The sequence below is a fragment of the Podarcis pityusensis genome (assembly GCF_964106645.2).
Source record: "Podarcis pityusensis genome assembly, chromosome: 12".
Taxonomy (NCBI): domain Eukaryota; kingdom Metazoa; phylum Chordata; class Lepidosauria; order Squamata; family Lacertidae; genus Podarcis; species Podarcis pityusensis.
Genome location: NC_138037.1, coordinates 57082965 through 57101094, shown reverse-complemented (window position 1 = coordinate 57101094; position 18130 = coordinate 57082965). Strand labels below are relative to the sequence as shown.

Genomic DNA, 18130 nt, shown 5'->3' with positions numbered 1-18130 from the left:
GAATTATGAAATGTGAAGATGAGAAAATGCTTGTGAGCTTTCCCTGCCCCTTGTTGGTTATCTAATAAACCCTTTAGCAAATAGTGTTCATGTATAATACAGATTGCATTCAAGCTGACTGAAAGCTTATTGGAATTTCACATTTTTATATTTGTGTATTCAAAGTAACAGTTCCATATTTGCCTAGAAAGCTTTCATGGACAGAACGTAGCTGAAAGAAAGCACACAAATCAGGGTGAAAACAAGCTTTTGCTTCAAAATCTTTTAATATGCTACATTGCTGCAGAACAGGAACCTGAACTTCCTCGTTCACATTTTCACTGTGGTCTTGAAGACAGGAATGGTGAAGCTTGTTTTATGTGCTTTTTGGTTCCTGGTTTTGTATTTCCACAAGGTTGAGCTTTTTCACACATGCAGCAGGAAGCTCAGGATTGCCACTGAAACAGGAAGGAAGCACTGTCAATCTTATTTCTCTGATTATTGTACCCATATAGAATCATAGAATCATAGAGTTGGAAGACACCCACAAGGGCCATTGAGTCCAACCCCCTGCCAAGCAGGAAACAATATAATTTGAATGCTTGTGGATGTGTTTTCTGCATTCACACTTTGTATTTTTAGGTGTTAAACTGCTCTTCTTTAAGGTGCTACAAGACTCTTTGTTGCTGCTGAAACAAGGTGCATTGAAAAGTGTTAACTTGGCAAATCAGTACATTTCTAGTCCCATTTGCTTAGTCAAAATATGTTCAACAGATGGCTCTTAAATTTGAAGGAGGTATTTTCTACTTGATATGGTTTAGTACTGAAATTATTTTTAAATGAAACAAGGAAGGTTCTCCAGTCTCCTTAAGAATACTAATTGCAAGTGTGCCATTTTTCTGTAATATAGGCTCAGGTTTACTTGCACATTTTAACTAAAGATTGGTTTACATTCTGATTTCATGCAGTTTTCCATTTTTTTGGATAAGCACCTACAGATCAGCCTTTTAAAGTCACCTTTGCACTTTGCCCTTTTGCCCTAACAAAAAGAATGGTTTTCCCTTCCTTCTGTTTGAATCCAGAGAAGGAAATACAAAGAATGGCTGGGAAATCAGAAGATGCAGTGTAGATGCCTGCACTAGGAGAGAAATTTCTGTTTGAAATTTCTCTGTCTTTGAATTGTCTCTGTGTTTGGCTCTGTGTTCCTATTTTATACTGTCATTGTGTGAAATTGGTAGCTCATTAAGTCTGAAAGACTCATCTTACATGATATCTTCTGGCACTTCCAGCAGCATCGCCTCACCCTCGATTCTGTTCCTTAGGGTGCTTGGAAAGGGTGTGGAGAGAATCTCTAGATTCCCAACTTTCATGAAAAGAGTAAGTTCCTAGAATTTATAGAACCAATGATATGAAGCAAGGTTTGCAGATATTGTTCTCTCCCAGGCTAGATCTACACAGCTATATAAAAAAATTGCTCTGAAAACAGTATGGGAAAAAACGTTGTAAAACTCACAATGGAAAAGTGGGTTGCTATTTCAGCTCTACAACGCCATCTGGTGTCACATTGTTATAACACATTTATAACATTGTTATTTGATTAATGTAGCCGAGTCCCTGCTTTGTTGTTTGTTGTTTGAGAAACAATTGCAGGTGGGCCCAAAATTCCCACCAGATGCCATAAAGGAGCCTGGTTTTGCTTCAGTAAGTTTTTCCTGAAGAGGAAAGTTCCAGACACTATTCCACCAGTTTGTAATACCGAAACCAGAATGTGTCTTCCAGCATCGAGTTATAGTCTTGCTTTTTGAGGGGTAGATTTTTTCCCACCTTTGGCGGCCTGGTGTTGGCTCACCCCATCCTCTACTTCTTGTTGCTGTTGGGTGTGTTTCTCTCTTATTGACTTCTTGGGCGTCGGCATTCAGAAATATGTAATGCTGCTTCACCCCTATGGGTCACCTCTCATTAGCATTTAGAGGGGGGAAGTCTGCTCCCAGGAGTGTCCTCTAACTCTTGATTAGTTGTTGCATGTTTAAATACCCATTTAATGTTATCTGCTCTTTGCATATGCCTGGGCTCACTGCTTTGGCAAATTCAGGTGCCATTAATCTCTCCTTAATTTAAAAAAAAAAGGAGTTAAAGTTTTGTTCCAAACATAGTAGACAATGTAACATTTTTGTGGAGAAAAACTATTTGTTAATGAAGTGTTCTCTGTAATTAAACATCACAACTTTGCTTTATTTGTACTTAATAGGTATAATAATGTTTGCGTATTGCTTTTTGTGGGAGCACCGGGTGTTTAATTAGTCTTTATAAACTGTGTTGAGGTCCCAGGATATGACAGAGCTCCACAACCGGCAACAGTTCCTCTTAGCATTTTATTCATCAGTGCTGGGTATGGGCTTTGACATTTGCATTGCTTCAGAATAGTCTTCTGTAGTTCTTTTAGAACACGTCTTTTTTCCTCGCAAACTTTATTGGCTTTAATTTGCCTTCCTAGCTCTCTGAGTTTAGTTTTGCTTTTTTCCCATTAATATGATTTGCATTTCGGAAAGCTAAAAGCATTTGGCTTTTAGAATAATTTTAATGTATGCTAAGTATCTTGTGCATTAAATGTCTCCTGGTTATGCAAGGTAAAGAAATAAACCTAAAGCATTAGTACTCTCCATCAAATCCTGAACAGGAAGGAATAATTTCTTTCGCTTTCTTGACTTTCTTGACGACAAGTGTGGGGCTTAAAATATAGCATGGAATTGTATTTCTGTTAACTTTTGTGAACTGTGTTGAGGGCTGTTTGGCTGAAAAGGTGGCACAGAAATAATCTATAACAGCATATTACATTACAATATATTCAGCATTTGCCAATTCCTCTGTTTATTCCTCCCTTTTGATAACAATTGCAGGAGTTGAGCTGCAGTTCTTGAGATGCAGAACTGAACTTGATTTCATAATGATGAATCTTAACATCAAATGGGCTATCTTATTACAAACAAACAGAATGCAAAATGGGAAAATTAAAGGGCTCACTTCTTCTGCAAAACCAATACCACAATACCAAAATGCCGCTTCTGTCTTCAGGATTTGCATCCATCTCAGTGCCTATTGATGAGCACAGTCCACAGGAAGAACTGTGGCCTTTATGCCTTGCTTGCAGTTTGATCCAACAGGGCAGTTCTTACACTCTTTCACAGCTTGCATATGAGGGCTTGTCCCTACAAATAAGGGTTCTTTGTAAACCTCATGAACTGCTGAAGAAGTTCAGTCCTCCTCTGGAGAATGGCCTCCATGGGGGTTGGGTGCAACTTTAATATTTCATACAATATTAATATCATTGAAGGAAGGAATGGGTTTTGCTCCTACTCCTTCTAGTTGGTTCTTATCCTGTTGCTTCCTTTATCCACTGTGCTGGTAGACCAGAGTTTGGTGATGCTGTGCAACAGGATTCCACCAGAGTGCGGGACTGTAGCCTCCTTCTGATTGGCTGCAGGTACAGCTAGTCAGAGGGGGTGAAGTCAGCACTTAGGGAGGGAAAAAGGAAGACAGTTGAGGGTTGGGGTACGTAAGCTCCACTCTGAGGAACATCTCCATCCAGAGAAGGAAGTCTCTGAACTTAGTTTGAAGCTCTTAAGTCTTTTTAGGATTATACAGACAAGAGAAAAGCTGGGAAGCTGAATTGGGGACAGGAGTAGAGAGATGTGAGGGAAGACTCTACTTGGGTCTGCGCTCAGTAAGGAGGAGAGTGATCTTCTGGAAAGAGAAGAATCCCAAACCAGTTACGAGAGGTGTGGTGATCCCCTGGGTCTGCTATACTACTAGAGGAGCCTCAGGAGTGAGAGCTATAGAAGGTTAGGAAACTGACAGAAAGTACCACCTTGTTTAAGAATGCAAGTATTAACACCTAAGCTGTACCACCCCTGCAATTAGTTTAAGGAAATGAAGAGAATATAAGCTGTACGTTTCCCATCTTGTTTAGAAGCCTATAACATCCAGGGGGGGGGGGAGAAAGTTTACTGTTTCTTGAAAAAATTCTGTCTCCTGACACATCTATTATTTCAACAATTTAGTTGTAAAATAAAAATCTTTTTCCTGTTTAACTTCCCTAAGTCTCCAAGTGCCAGAGTTTTCTTTTAAAAAGTTAAAATAACCAGTAGTAAGAGGGGGCAAGCTTCACCCACCAACATGAACTAGCAAGAGAATTTCATTCAACATTAAATGAGTCAAAATTTCTCATTGCACTTGTCCTACAATAAAGGAATTTTAGCAATGAATCATATAGAAGATAGGACAGATTACGTATAAACTCCTTTTACACCCATTGGTGATTCTTTTTTGGTATTTTAAAACAAGAACCTTCAAGGAACATCAGAAAATGATAGTTTATTTTCTGATGGCTGTCATAATGAGTCAACTAGAAAAAAGGAGCTAACAAGCTTTCAATGCCTATTAAAATATTTTAAGTATGATAAAATTCACTAATTTTGTTAAAATGGGAAAAAGGAGGCTTGTACATTTATTGAAAAATTGAGTGGGTTAATTATATTTTGGAATATAACACAATCCAAAATATAAGCCCCTCCCACCTACACTGAACCTGTATGTTGTCACCAACACATGCTAACATAAAATCAAACCAGATTATACAGCACCAGACACCAAAACATTTCTGCAGTGTGCAATAAACCAGCGTTTCCCAGCCTTTTGCGACCGTGGCCCCTTCCTGGCTTGTTTCCTTCCTGTGCCCCCCAACCCGTCCTACCGGTAGAAAGGTAGCCTTTTAAATGTTTTGTTTGTAAATAGAACATGTTTGTTTAGAATTTTATAATTTATACAAAATACAATTACATAAAATAGTAAGAACATGATGAAATATTGTTGAAGCAGAAAAACAGATCTGGAAGGGACCCCAGGGGTCATCCTTCTACTGCAACCCCCTCAACGTAGGAAACTCTGCTGAAGCATCCCTGGCAGATGGCCTTCCAACCCAGTAGCGTAGCCGGGGGCAGGGGGGCGCCCCCGGTGGCACTTACCTTGGGGGTGGCACATCGGAGCCCCAGGTGACACACAAGTCCAGGCAAACAAGCAGGTCCCCTTGCCCAGCCCTTCCCATTGCCACCCCACACTTACCTGACCTGGGGGTTCTGGATTTCGGGCTCTACGGGTCAAAACAGAAGCCTCTGCAGTCACCCTCTCCCCCCCTCCCAGAAACAAACCAGAACTGCTCCAAGAAAATGCACCTGGAAAAAGGAGTGCTAGGCCCTGGAGGGCTGCCCCTTACCCACTTCTGATTGGCCAAGCAGATAGCCAGCTAAGCAGGATTTTTAGAAAAAATCTCCACTTCTCACTTCCCTTTGTGGCGCCCTAGCCTCATGCTATGATCCCCCATTTACACAATTTTCACTTGGGGCCCTCCAGGGGGGTCACATGCCCCCAGTTGGGAAACAAGGGGGGGAAGGGTATTCTTTATCTTCCTAATGACTGTATTGGTTACAACTGGAAAAAGAAGGAACTTTAATAACTGCAGAAATGCAGTTTGTTTCTAGGCTTGCATCTCTATTATGTGGCCTAATGTTGTTGGTGAGCAGTTGCTTCAAGAACAGTCAATGCCTGTGTGAGAGAGAAATCATCTCCCCAAACTGGATTTAGATGATTGATGAGCTGAGCTGAGCTGGAGAGGTATTAGCTGAGGGCTGTCATTAAGAAAAGGCAATGTTCTGTTATAGCTTTTTCTGCTGTACCTGCCCCATATGCTTAAGAGCTGATCACCTGTGAAAAGTTAGATAAGTCCCCCCTCACCTTCCAGGTGCCTCACAGCGCTCACAGTATCTGTATGAATGAAAATGAACAGCGACCATATTAATTGTTCCCACTGATTTCTTTGTTTCAGCAAAACCTGCTAGGTGAGAGCGGCTAATATGTGAGGGCAAAGACCATTTTTAAGAACAAGGTGTCTCTGTATTGTGAGGTACCAATGGATATGGACGGAACCAGCCCACCCAGCATGCAAGGGGAAGCAGCCCCCTCAGGTAGTCTAAGTGCAAGAAGCAGTGCTCTGCCCCCCCTCCACCCCCAAAAGGGAGGAGTTCTGGTGCACAGTCCCCAGCCAGAGAACCTGAGTGGGCGGCAACACTTAGAGGAGATCCTTGGCTCCCGCCGAGTTTGCTGCACGCTGATTGCTGCTTGCCCCCCCCCCCCCCGGTAGTGCCCTGGTAATCGCTGAACTCAGTGGGAGAGAGGGCACTCTTCCAAGTGCTGGCATGTTTTCATACAAGGCAGTATAAACAGTTACTACTGGATCACTTAAGCCAGCTGTAAAAAAGCCTGCATGTGTAGAATGGGGATTTAAGAAAATACATTCCTGCCAGCCACCACAGAATTATGATAAAACTGTTTTGCAAGGTATTAAATATCTGAAAATGTGAGGCAAAGCACAACAGCTTGGATTGCCTTCTGTTTCCTTTTCTATTTATTTAGCGTGTGCACTTTGTCCTTAATTTAATAACTCTGCATTCACTTCTGGGTTTCTAACGCAGTGTTGCCGTCTGAAGTTGCAGAATTCCATTTTCCCTTGGCTCTGGTTTGAGCCAGTGACAAGGAACAGCAAAGACAAGGTCCTAAATAATCTTAAAGTGAATTAAGTACTTATCTATATGGCACCATCAGGGTCCTATGGGGTATCACCAATGTGGGTGCCTGCTTATACCTTCTATGGTGCCCACAAAGGGTCTCAAAAGATAGCACTTCAAAACCCATGATGCGCAAGAGAGCATTTGCTCTTCATGCTTAGTTCATATTTGTACCAATTTAGCCTCTCTTACACTGAACATGTCTAAATATCATTGGATGCCAGGATTAGACACCCATTTGGCCTTCTGTTCTGAACGAAGGAGAACTACAAAGATCTCTCTGGGAGCAAATGCGGCAGTAGCTGATGTTGGTAACTTTTCTGCCCTCTGGTGGCGTGGCTGAGGGAGGAGCATACACACATCATTTTGTGGTCCTGTTTCTTTTTCTTTTCTTTTGGACATGGCTGCCATTTTGTGTTTTGCCACAGCCGCCAGTTTGTGACCGGTGCCCATGACACTGACAGATGTGACCACTTGCCCATGTAAGAAAAATAAGCAGGTCCATGCCCCAAATAGAGTGCAGTTGAAAATAGACAGTGGGGAAAACAAACGGGAAAGGGGGGAAATGGGAGAGATGAATGTGGAGCTCAACGAGAGAGAAAGAAAAGTTGGCACTGCATCCCTGTTCAAGGAGAGAGTTCCATAAATAGGGAAGAAAAAGAGAATTCACTTTGTGAATTTGGCATTTACCAGATGGAGGGGGACGCCATTCCTGATAGGGATGACTCCCCCTACTGGAGACAGGCAGGGTCTTCAACTTGCAACGTGCTCTCCAGAGAAGAGGAGTCATCCTGTCTTTCCAGACTGACCCTGCTTGCTGCAAGGGATGGTTGGGTCTTCATGTCTCTTTCTCTGTGTGGAGCAAAACACTTGCTTGAGTGGTTGTTTTATGTGGATTTTCCCTTTGTCTAGTCCTCTCCTTCATCCTGTTTGCTAGATCCCCTTTCTGAGTGAGTTTTTTTCACTGTGTTTTCCTGCTGGCTGCCCCCCCTCCCAGCTTCTTCATTTCTATTTCAATCTTTTCGTGTTTCTCTGCCACTGCCACTGCAGCCCAGGGGGTGGCCTCTGGGGAACTGCCTGAATTGGGGACATAAAGAGAGGGAGCTCTCAGAAGAGGAAGTGATTGAGGTTAAGAACCAACCTAGGGTGTTCTCTGCTGAGGTTTTTATGCCTTTCTTAAAAAGGCTTGTCAGGTGCTGCAATTGCCAGAGGATGAGACAGCCCCCCCCCCGAATCTCCTAGGGGGCCCTTGGAAGCAATCAAAGCTCTTCCTGCCACAGCAGTTAAGCCTGTCTCTGTTCCCTTCCCCAAGGCCTTTGAGAAACCTTGGGATGCGGAATGAGGAACCCCACATAGAGCTTAGGCTCCTTGCAAATGGGGAAAGAAACATTCTATTGTATCTTTCCAGATACGTTTCTGAATCACCTCAGAGGTCCAGTGATTATCCACCATGGTGGTCCTGGCTTCATCCTTGGTACTCCCTTCAGAAGGCAAAGGGGTCCCAGGTATCCATGTGAGAAACGAGTGGAAGCGTCCCTGAGGCCTGCGTTCGAGGCCAATGCTTTTGCCTTTCAGGCTTCCACCACCTTCTCTGTATTTATGTGTTTAAAGCAGTGAGCTGTAGAGATGAGATCACATGCAGACATTCCCAAGTTTATTAAGGATCCCTTGAAAAAGATGACCTATGCTTCAGCATTGGCTGCAGACCCTTCCATGGACACTCTGCAATTAATGCATGGTCCTTAGCTACTTCCACAGTGGCCTACAAGACAATCTGGTTATGACAGTGGGGTGTTGACACTGTGTCACAATCCTTTATGATCTCATTACCTTTTCAGGGTCCGAACTCTTTTTCGGGAATCTCTGGAACCTCACCTGGTGGATACTAGGCATAAGAAGAAGGCCAACAAGCCTAAGGAAAAGTCATGCCAGACTCAGTTTTTTCATACTACCCAAAAAATTTCCAAGTCTTGTCCCTTCTTTTCCATTCAGAATAGAGGGGATAGGCAGGATGGGGTGCTCCCTGCCCCTCCTCCTTCAGATCAGGAAAGTCTTCCTCTGCATCCTCAAGGCCCCCAAAAGAGGGGGGGGAAATACTTCCGCCTTACTTAGCTCCCAGTAAATCTGCCTCCCCAGGGGGTGTAATGCTGCCAGCCTTCGTTCACTGGTGGGCAGGTGGATGCTGGATATTGTATTGATAGTACGCTCTCGAGTTTGCTTCTTGTCCACAAGACATCTTCATCCCTTCTCCTTGCTTAAGGCTTCAAGAGAAAAATCAGATACTCCTACTGGCGATACATCATTTGTTGAAAATAGGGACAATCAAACCAGCAGGTCACTCTCAGAGCAAGTCAGGGGTTTATTCAGTCTTCTTTCTGGTGCCATATTATAAAATATATCAAGAATACAGATAGATCAGATGACTGAAAATTAAACAGCTACAAAGCTACAAAGGACTGCCGGAGAGACCTGAGAGTCAAGCTGAATCTCTGCTTGAAGAATGTTCCTCAGCCTTGGACTTCTAGTTGAGGTCAGTTGGGCCTCTGTGAAACAGGGGGAGGGGTGATCTCAGTGACCAGGCTGGGCCATAAGGGGTCAGGCAGCCCTAAGGTATCCTGGACCCAAGTTATTCAGGACTTGGTAGCATCTAAGCAGCTGGTGCAGATGTTTTTGCAGAGGTGTCATGTGCTGTTGGCAGTCTGCCCCCATCTAAAAACTGTTCCAGTTCCCTGACAAGTTGTTTCCTTGGTTGGAAAATGTTAAGGGAGAGTTGTATTTTGTTTTGTTTTGAATGTAGGGGATCATTCAGAAATGCAGTTCATCACCGGCTGTCTGAAATGGCAGAGCCCAAGCCGGTGCTGCTTTGCACAGCTCTTCCAACCGCACATTTCAATTCCACGTCTGATGTGGCTGGTGCACCACTTGAACTGGCCTAATCTCTGTGAGCAACCTGCTTTATTATGTTTACAAACATGATTGTAATGTAATTAAATTACAGATTGTTTTAGAAGGTTTTTCATTAATTTGCGCAATTCTGGAGACCAAGCAAACCAAAATAAAACATGCCATGGACATTTCCCATGTAGCAAAGAGAAAGCAGACCACAACTGGCTTTTTTTTATTTAAAACAATTGTCTGGAAATCAGTGCAATCAATTATGGATGTTTAATATAATTTCAAAGGTCATTTCTGCAAAAGCCAAGATAATGCTGCCTTTAACTGCTGCTGTGATTTGCTAGAGAAGGACAATTAACAGTCCGTGCTTAATAGCAGGCCTGTTTGGAGTCCCCTCTGTTCAGAAATCAGTGTTGTGTGTTGATTAAAAAGCTTAAATCCATTCCTGGATTCCAAAGAAAATGGACAGGAACCGGGGGAGGGGGGATGGTAAAAAGTTGAGTAACTAATACTGTATTTAAAATGGAAATGAGCTTCCCTTACTTATTTCCCTGCTTTCTCTTCTTCCTTTCCTCCTTTTAAATGTTTGTCCTTCTCCATCTTGTGGGATGTACCGTATTTTTCGCCCTATATGACGCACTTTTTCCCCTCCAAAAATGAAGGGGAAATCTGTGTGCGTCCTATGGGGCGAATGCAGGCTTTCGCTGAAGCTTGGAGAGCGAGGGGGGTTGGTGTGCACCGACCCGTCTTGCTCTCCAGGCTTCAGGAAGCTATCAGCAAGCCTGGGGAGCCCGCGGGAGTTCCCGCAGAGCTCCCTAAGCTGCGGATAGCAGCCTGCTGCCTGGAGCGCGGGGTGCACTGCAGCAGAGCGCCCCACGCTTCAGGCAGACATCTGCAGCCCAGGGAGCCTTGCGGGAGTTCCTGCAGGGCTCTGCTGCAGTCGCGGCTGGGGGGATAATTTTTTTTTTCTTTATTCCCCCCCCCCCCAAAAAAAAATAGGTGCGTCCTGTGGGCCGGTGCATCCTATAGGGCGAAAAATACGGTAATTGCATGTGGTTTGTTTGTGTTATTCAGTAAATCCATAAAGAACATTTAGATAGAGGAAACAAATAACCTGGATGCACGCAGAGTGTGCCACCAAAGAGTTTGTGCTCCCCCTGCCCATCATTTTTAGCATTGTATGAAATAAGTAAGCAACTTCTGTATGGCAGACGCACAGTGGCATGTGACCCTCCAAGCAGATTATAGCCCCCTAGGTGTAACTTGTATCAAATGCTTGGACAATCATGCTGTCTACTACTGGAGCCTGTCTTCACATGCAGGGAAGTCCCTCACTCACTGAGGGTTTGAGACCCATCAGCTACCCTCACCTGGTTTAGCCAGCCATTCAAAGCTGTTCCCAGGGTGTGGCTGCTGTTGAATGCTGACAGCATCTAGAGGTACTACCCCCTCCCCCAACACCCCATACAGTAGAGGGAAGTGAGGGGCAAATGGGGCTTGTCAACCTGGGAAGGTAGCCCATCTTGGAGAAGAAATACTCTGATCCTAAACCTTCACTGTAAACCCTGTGCTAATCCAAAGTGGAGTCCCTCAGATGGTTGGATGGCACCTTGTATGTCTCCTTTCAGCAACTCCTGCAGCCAAGCTGGTGCCAAAAGTCTTGCTCTGCTTTCCAAGGCCGAGGGGGGGTGGTCTTGACATCTGGGCAGTCTAGGACCTCCATATACACGATTCCGGCTTGTGGTCTGGTGAGGTCACTTCAGTGCTTTGAATTCGCCCCTCCATTGTCTCTCAAGACAAATGGGCGTCAACAACAGCAAGAGGGGCATCATGTAAGGCAAAGGGGCTATGTTTCAATTTGTTGGATCACAAATTGGTTTGTTGGTTTGCTCATTATTATTTAGATAATTTATAGATCACTTGATATTTCAAAGAAATTATCTAAGCAGTTTACAACATTCAAAAAATATCAAAAACAGAAGTCAAATCAAAAGAATACAGTAAGTACCAGGATAAACTGAAAAACAAGGTGCGAGATTGGTTACATTATGCTCAAATTCAAGAGGTTTTTAAATTGGATAAAAAAGTTGGTTTCCAGGTGGAAAAATCGAAATTAGAGACAGAATTGTTAGAACCAAAGACCAAGACTTTGTCGAGAATGTATAACTTGCTGCTTATGTGGAACACACAGGATGAGATAGTTAAATCTGCCATGATAAAATGGGCACAGGATGTTGGACACAACATCATGTTTGAAGACTGGGAAAGGTTATGGAACACCGGAATAAAATTCACGGCATGTAGTGCCCTGAAGGAAAACATTATGAAAATGATATACCGGTGGTACATGACCCCAGTCAAGTTAGCCAAGATATATCACCTGCCTGACAACAAATGCTGGAAATGTAAGGAGGCAGAGGGGACCTTTTTTCATCTCTGGTGGACCTGCCCAAAAGTGAAGGCCTTCTGGGAAATGATTTATAACGAATTGAAAAAGGTATTTAGGTATACCTTCCCCAAGAAACCAGAGGCCTTCCTGCTGGGCATGGTGGACCAGAGAGTGTCAAGGAAGGACAGAACTTTGTTTATGTATGCTAGCACAGCAGCAAGAATACTCATGGCAAAGAGCTGGAAGACACAAGATTTGCCCACGCTGGAGGAATGGCAGACGCAGTTGATGGATTACATGGAAATAGCTGAATTGACCGGCAGAATCCGAGATCTGGACGAAGAAGCAATTCAGGTGGACTGGAAAAAATTTAAAGACTATTTGCAAAAATATTATAAGCTGTATGAATCTTAAGATAGTGCACGATTAGGAAATGCTATGCTTTAGCAAATATGGTTAAGTAAATGGTAAAATAAGTGATAAAAGAGAAAATGAGATAATTTGAATCAAACATGTTATGTTTATTTTAATGGTTTTAAAATTGAGACATAATACACTGAATTTAGATACATAACAACTGAAAGTTACAATAAGGTATGAAATAAGGTAACAAATTGCTGACATTGTTAATTTAAAGAACGCAGAGCCAGAAGGTGTGGGGAAGTCCAAACAGGGATTTATTGAAAGTGGATTTATAACCTCTCTTTTTTTTTTCCCTTTTTTGTTAAAAAAAAAAAAATTGTTTCTTGTATTTACTGTTTCTGTGTTGTGTGGAATCTACAAAATTATGGAAAGAAACGCAATAAAAAATTTATAAAAAAAAAAAAAAAAGAATACAGTAAGTAAAGGTTAAGGACCCCTGGACAGTTAAGTCCAGTCAATGGCGACTATGGGGTGTGGCGCTCATCTCACTTTCAGGCCGAGGGAGCCGGCGTTCATCCGCAGACAGCTTTCAGGGTCATGTGGCCAGCATGTCTAAACTGCTTCTGGCGCAACAGAACACTGTGACGGAAACCAGAGTGCGCGGAAACGCCATAAGAAACATACATTTTAGAGCATTTTATTTATTTTAATTTTTTAAAATAATATTTATTAAAATTTCAAAAGAAAAAAAATCACATTAATAAGAAAATTAACAATAAAAAGGAAAAATACAAAATACAAAAAAGAAAGAACAGTTAAAAACAATTCCATCTTTTCATCACTTCTTTTACATTTACTTGTTTCCCGGACCTCCTCATACCTCCCTCTTTTGTATTCCAATTCAATATGTTAATCCAGCAATTCCTTTCCCTCCTTTTTAATCCTGATCTTTAGTCTTGATAAATTATAACATTAAATTTTTACATATTAAAAACCAATTTTTCCATATTTTTTTGTACCATTACCGCTAGAAACCGCTTAACTTCAATCCGTCATCATTCTAACATTCATTAATTTTACAATATTTCTGTAAGTAGTCTTTAAATTTCTTCCAATCTTCTTCCACCGACTCTTCTCCTTGGTCTCGGATTCTGCCAGTCATTTCCGCCAATTCCATATAGTCCATCATTTTCATCTGCCATTCCTCCAGTGTGGGTAGATCTTGTGTCTTCCAATGCTTTGCAATAAGTATTCTTGCTGCTGTTGTAGCATACATAAAGAAAGTTCTGTCCTTCTTTAACACTGATTGGCCGACTATGCCCAGGAGAAAGGCCTCTGGTTTCTTCAAGAAGGTATATTTAAATACCTTTTTTAATTCATTATAAATCATCTCCCAGAAAACCTTAATCCTTGGGCACGTCCACCAAAGGTGAAAGAATGTACCTTCAGTTTCTTTACATTTCCAACATTTGTTATCGGGCAAATGGTAGATTTTTGCAAGCTTGACTGGGGTTATGTACCACCTGTATATCATTTTCATAATATTCTCTCTTAGGGCATTACATGCCGTAAACTTCATACCTGTGGTCCACAACTGTTCCCAGTCAGCCATCATTATATTATGTCCAATGTCTTGTGCCCATTTAATCATAGCAGATTTCACCGTTTCATCCTGAGTATTCCATTTCAACAACAAGTTATACATCTTTGACAAAGTCTTAGTTTTGGGTTCTAACAATTCTGTTTCTAATTTTGATTTTTCCACCTGGAAGCCAATTTTCTTGTCCAAATTGTATGCCTCCATTATCTGATAATAATGAAGCCAGTCTTGCACTTTGTTTTTTAGTTTTTCAAAACTCTGCAGTTTCAATCTATCTCCATCTTGTTCCAAAATTTCCCAATATTTCGGCCATTTGACCTCCATATTGAGCTTTTTCAAAGCTTTCGCTTCCATCGGTGACAGCCACCTTGGTGTTTTATTTTCCAATAAATCCTTATATCTTATCCAAACATTAAACAGTGCTTTCCTGACAATATGGTTTTTAAATGCTTTATGTGCTTTGACCTTATCATACCACAAATATGCATGCCATCCAAATACATTGTTAAAACCTTCTAAATCCAAAATGTCAGTGTTTTCAAGAAGCAGCCATTCTTTCAACCAGCAAAAAGCTGCTGATTCATAATAAAGTTTGAGGTCTGGCAGGGCAAATCCACCTCTTTCCTTTGCATCTGTTAATATTTTGAATTTTATTCTGGGCTTCTTGCCCTGCCAGACAAATCTAGAAATATCTCTCTGCCACCTCTTGAAACAGTCCATTTTGTCCACAATTTGCAATGTTTGAAACAAAAACAACATTCTAGGCAATACATTCATTTTAACCGCAGCAATACGGCCCAGCAGTGAAAGCTTCAAATTTGACCAAATTTCTAAATCTTTTTTCACTTCAGCCCAACATTTTTCATAGTTATCTTTAAATAAATTCCCATTTTTTGCTGTCATTTTAGAGCATTTTAGAGCAGACAACAATTAGATAACTCCATGTGGTGTGTGGTATGGTTAACTGTAGTTAACCAGATACAGTGGTACCTCAGGTTACATACGCTTCAGGTTACATATGCTTCAGGTTACAGACTCCGCTAAGCCAGAAATAATGCTTCAGGTTAAAAACTTTGCTTCAGGATGAGAATAGAAATCGTGCTCTGGCGGTGCAGTAGCAGCAGGAGGCCCCATTAGCTAAAGTGGTGCTTCAGGTTAAGAACAGTTTCAGGTTAAGAATGGACCTCTGGAACAAATTCAGTACTTAACCCGAGGTACCACTGTATGTGAGTTCCCTCTGTCCCTTAGAGAGAGTTACAACCTCAGTGAACATTAGGTTGTTTTTTAAATTCAACTTTTCGGTTTCTTTGACATTAAAAGCAACCAGAAAGTGAATGTTAGCACTAATGAAAGGTTCCACACAGTTTTTGCCTTGTAGCACCTTCATTTCTGTGCCAAAATTTCACAGTTGTGGAGATGAAGCCTAGGAACGAGAGCCGTAGTCTTGCTTCTTAGCCGTTGGCTTTTCAGTGAGTTTGCCAGCTGACAATTAATTACAACGTCTGATGCTGGGAACTGGCTCAGGACCAAAGCCTCTCATTGTACATCAACCACCAACGGAGATTTTCAGATGGAAACAAAGTTTTGCCACTGCTATAGCTGTGAGCTGATATTCTTTTTCCTACCTTTCTTTCCTTTTTTCAGTAGCATTCTTTTCTCACAGTCTAAACAGTATTAATGCCTGACAAGAGGACATCTCAAATGATAGAAAAGCATTGTGCTTGAGTTTATATGAACATTCTAGCTGTGGAGGAAACTCTACAATGCGTCACTCGCACAAGCAGGCACTAAACATGACTGCATGAACTGCCCTGTAGATTCTCCCATGTTGCACATTGCCCAGGTGAACCCCAGAGCGGCGTGGCCCAAGTTCAGCAAGCACAATAGTTGTGTTAGTATGGATTTGACCACACAACCCAAACTATTTCATCTGTTCTGGCTAATGAAGCTGCTTCTAAGACAGCATTTCTCATGACTCTGTATGATTCATGACCCCTCTTTGAGCACCCCAGATTTAACAAACCAAAGAATGGCAAAGCAGTTCAATTGACAGTACAGTATCATTTCCTAAGATTTGTGTCAGAACTTATGAACACAGCAGGTCTTCGAGCCAAGGTGCAGTTTGCAGCGAGGGCTTATTTCACACAGTATGCTGCTTGATTAATCAAAATCATGTTGACTTAGTTATCTTCATTGAGAATATTGCTATGAAGTTAGATGGAAGTTCTGTGCCTCATGATTAAACTGTTAGTTAGCACTTGATGGATGATGAATGAGTGATGCTTGTAGTCATGTGTGCACTAAGCACAAAGGTGCAGTTGACGCTTGACTTAATAGAAAATGGGTAGGGTTTTCTGTTTTTGTTTTCATTTAAGCAACATGATCAACTGCTTACCTATCGCCATAGGTCACTCCAGACATTTCTTGTATCTTGATACCTACTAGAGGCAAAAGTGGATTTAGCATGGTGCAGTAAGTAGAGTGTTAGACTAGGGTGGGCAGGACCCCGGTTCATATCCTCACTCAGCCATGAAGCTCACTGGGCAACACTGGGCCTGTTGCTCTCTCTCTCAGCTTAAACTGCTCCACAGGGTTTTGTAAGGTTAAAATGGCGGGGTGTGAGGAACCATGCATGTTACAAAAGTGGGATAAAAATACATACAATTGGACTATATATTCTAAAGACTTATATCTCAATAGTTGACCAAATGATCTTCAAGGCAGCTTACAACATGTTAGCAACCCTGTGCACATTTACTTGAAAGTAAATCCCAGTGTTCTGAGGTAAGTTTGTTCAGGACTGCACACTAAAATATACATGGAAGTACTCTGTCCCCTTGTGCTGATGGCAGAGGTCAAAATGACTTCTGTAGTTATGGTGCAACTGTCAGTTACTAACTGGGGTGGGGCAGAGCTGGAGCTGGGGGGGGGGGGCTAGCCAGAGTTTTTGCCCCGGGTGAAGCCTCCAGAGGGGCACCATTGAGCCTCCCATCCTGTGTATAAGTGTACACAAATGGGGGGGTGCCAGACTGGGTCTTTGACTCTGGTGCAATAAAGCCTAGTTTTGCCCCGGGTGTGGGGTTCCCACAGCTGGTCCTTCTCTGCCTGATGACTGTTAACAGGCTACTTTTCCTCTTTCCACATTGTTGCTGGAAGTGGGGGCATAGAATTTCCTAAAGTTCCTTGGGACTGTGCCTAGGCCAGAATGTCCTTCCGCTTGCTTAGCTAGTCTCCAGTGCGCTCACTGTTGCAGTCCCGATACATATTTCCATAACAAGAAAACTTTCTTAGTTCTTTGCTACTTAAAAAGGAAATTGGGACAATGTTATTCATGTGCTAATGACTGCCTATTCAGCTTGACACTTACTTATTCCAAAACTTGACATTTAGTTTAATGGGCACTGATGGGCATATCATCTCTGCAAGTACCGTGAATTGAAGATGTCTATGTTGGCCAAAAGTCACTGTGATGAGCAGAAACTTGAGTATACACCTTTTTCCTTTCACCTCTTAGAAACCCAAGTTTTCTCCAAGGCAGCCTCCAGTGAAGGCAAGGTTGGGTTTTTGCCAGAACTCCCATACTGACAAAATACCCAGCACTCCAACGGAGCAGCTATTACGATGTTTCCTGAGAAAGTTGGATCTCACAGGCAGATGGTAAACCTGTGTCTGGACCGTACCATCTTAATTGTGAAAATATGATTGCCAAATCCAACACCTGACAAGCTATTAAGTCACATGAATGGGGAAAGTACGGTAGCTCTCTTAAATTGGGGGGAAATAAGAAAGCATTTGAGGTTTTTATGTTTCTGAGAGGGGCGCAGGCAGGGAGACACGATAGATGTTTATGCGGTTATAAATTATCTCCCATAATGCTGGAACCTGGGGCTAACCCAGTGAAGACGATTGGCTGAAAGGTTCAGGTCAGACAAGAAAGAAGTATTTCTTCACAAGAATGTAATTATTTTGATGGTCACTAGCTTAGATCACTTTTTGAAGCAAGTTAGCGGAGAATAGATACAGCTGCACTTCCAAATACTAAATGCTTAGTGCAAACAGAGCAAGCCACCACCTTTATACCCTGTCTGTGCTGGTTGCTGTTGGCTTGTTCCAGCAAGGCAGTTCTTAATAAAGAAAGTCTTCTGCTCGGGTATGTAGGGCTAAGAATGTCTTAATAACATTTTTGTACAACTCAGAGCTGCGTTCATGAGGGCTGTCCATTGATGTATGTCAGGCAACCCCACGTTCTCCACAAATGGAGCAGAGCAGCATTTCATCCGTACCAAA

The 18130-nt window shown here is 42.3% G+C and overlaps 1 protein-coding gene and 1 long non-coding RNA gene across 14 annotated transcripts in view; one reads left to right on the top strand and one right to left on the bottom strand.

The window, feature by feature from the left end:
• Positions 1-18130, top strand: part of TPK1 (thiamin pyrophosphokinase 1) — a 244035-nt gene that overhangs the window by 210404 nt on the left and 15501 nt on the right. For 2 of the 12 annotated variants that reach the window (XM_080976003.1, XM_080976010.1), the window contains 2 exons: positions 1630-1680; positions 2877-4268. The exons of 3 other annotated variants lie outside the window; for them this stretch is intronic. In XM_080976003.1, coding sequence (XP_080832129.1) covers positions 1630-1680; positions 2877-3079 — 254 coding nt within the window. In that variant the 3' untranslated portion in view covers positions 3080-4268. Of the gene's footprint in view, positions 1-1629; positions 1681-2876; positions 4269-16543; positions 16621-17357; positions 17501-18130 lie in introns of those variants that run through there. 7 more of the 12 variants (XM_080976005.1, XM_080976000.1, XR_013978378.1 and 4 more) reach the window with 5 other exon arrangements.
• Positions 309-8015, bottom strand: LOC308460067. 2 transcript variants are annotated; one of them, XR_013978445.1, is made up of 3 exons: positions 7738-8015; positions 7287-7448; positions 309-437 (listed from the first exon to the last, which is right to left on the bottom strand). It is a non-coding gene; the product is annotated as an uncharacterized lncRNA (long non-coding RNA). The 2 variants fall into 2 exon arrangements; XR_013978446.1 differs by lacking the exon at positions 7738-8015 and having other exon boundaries at positions 7287-7551.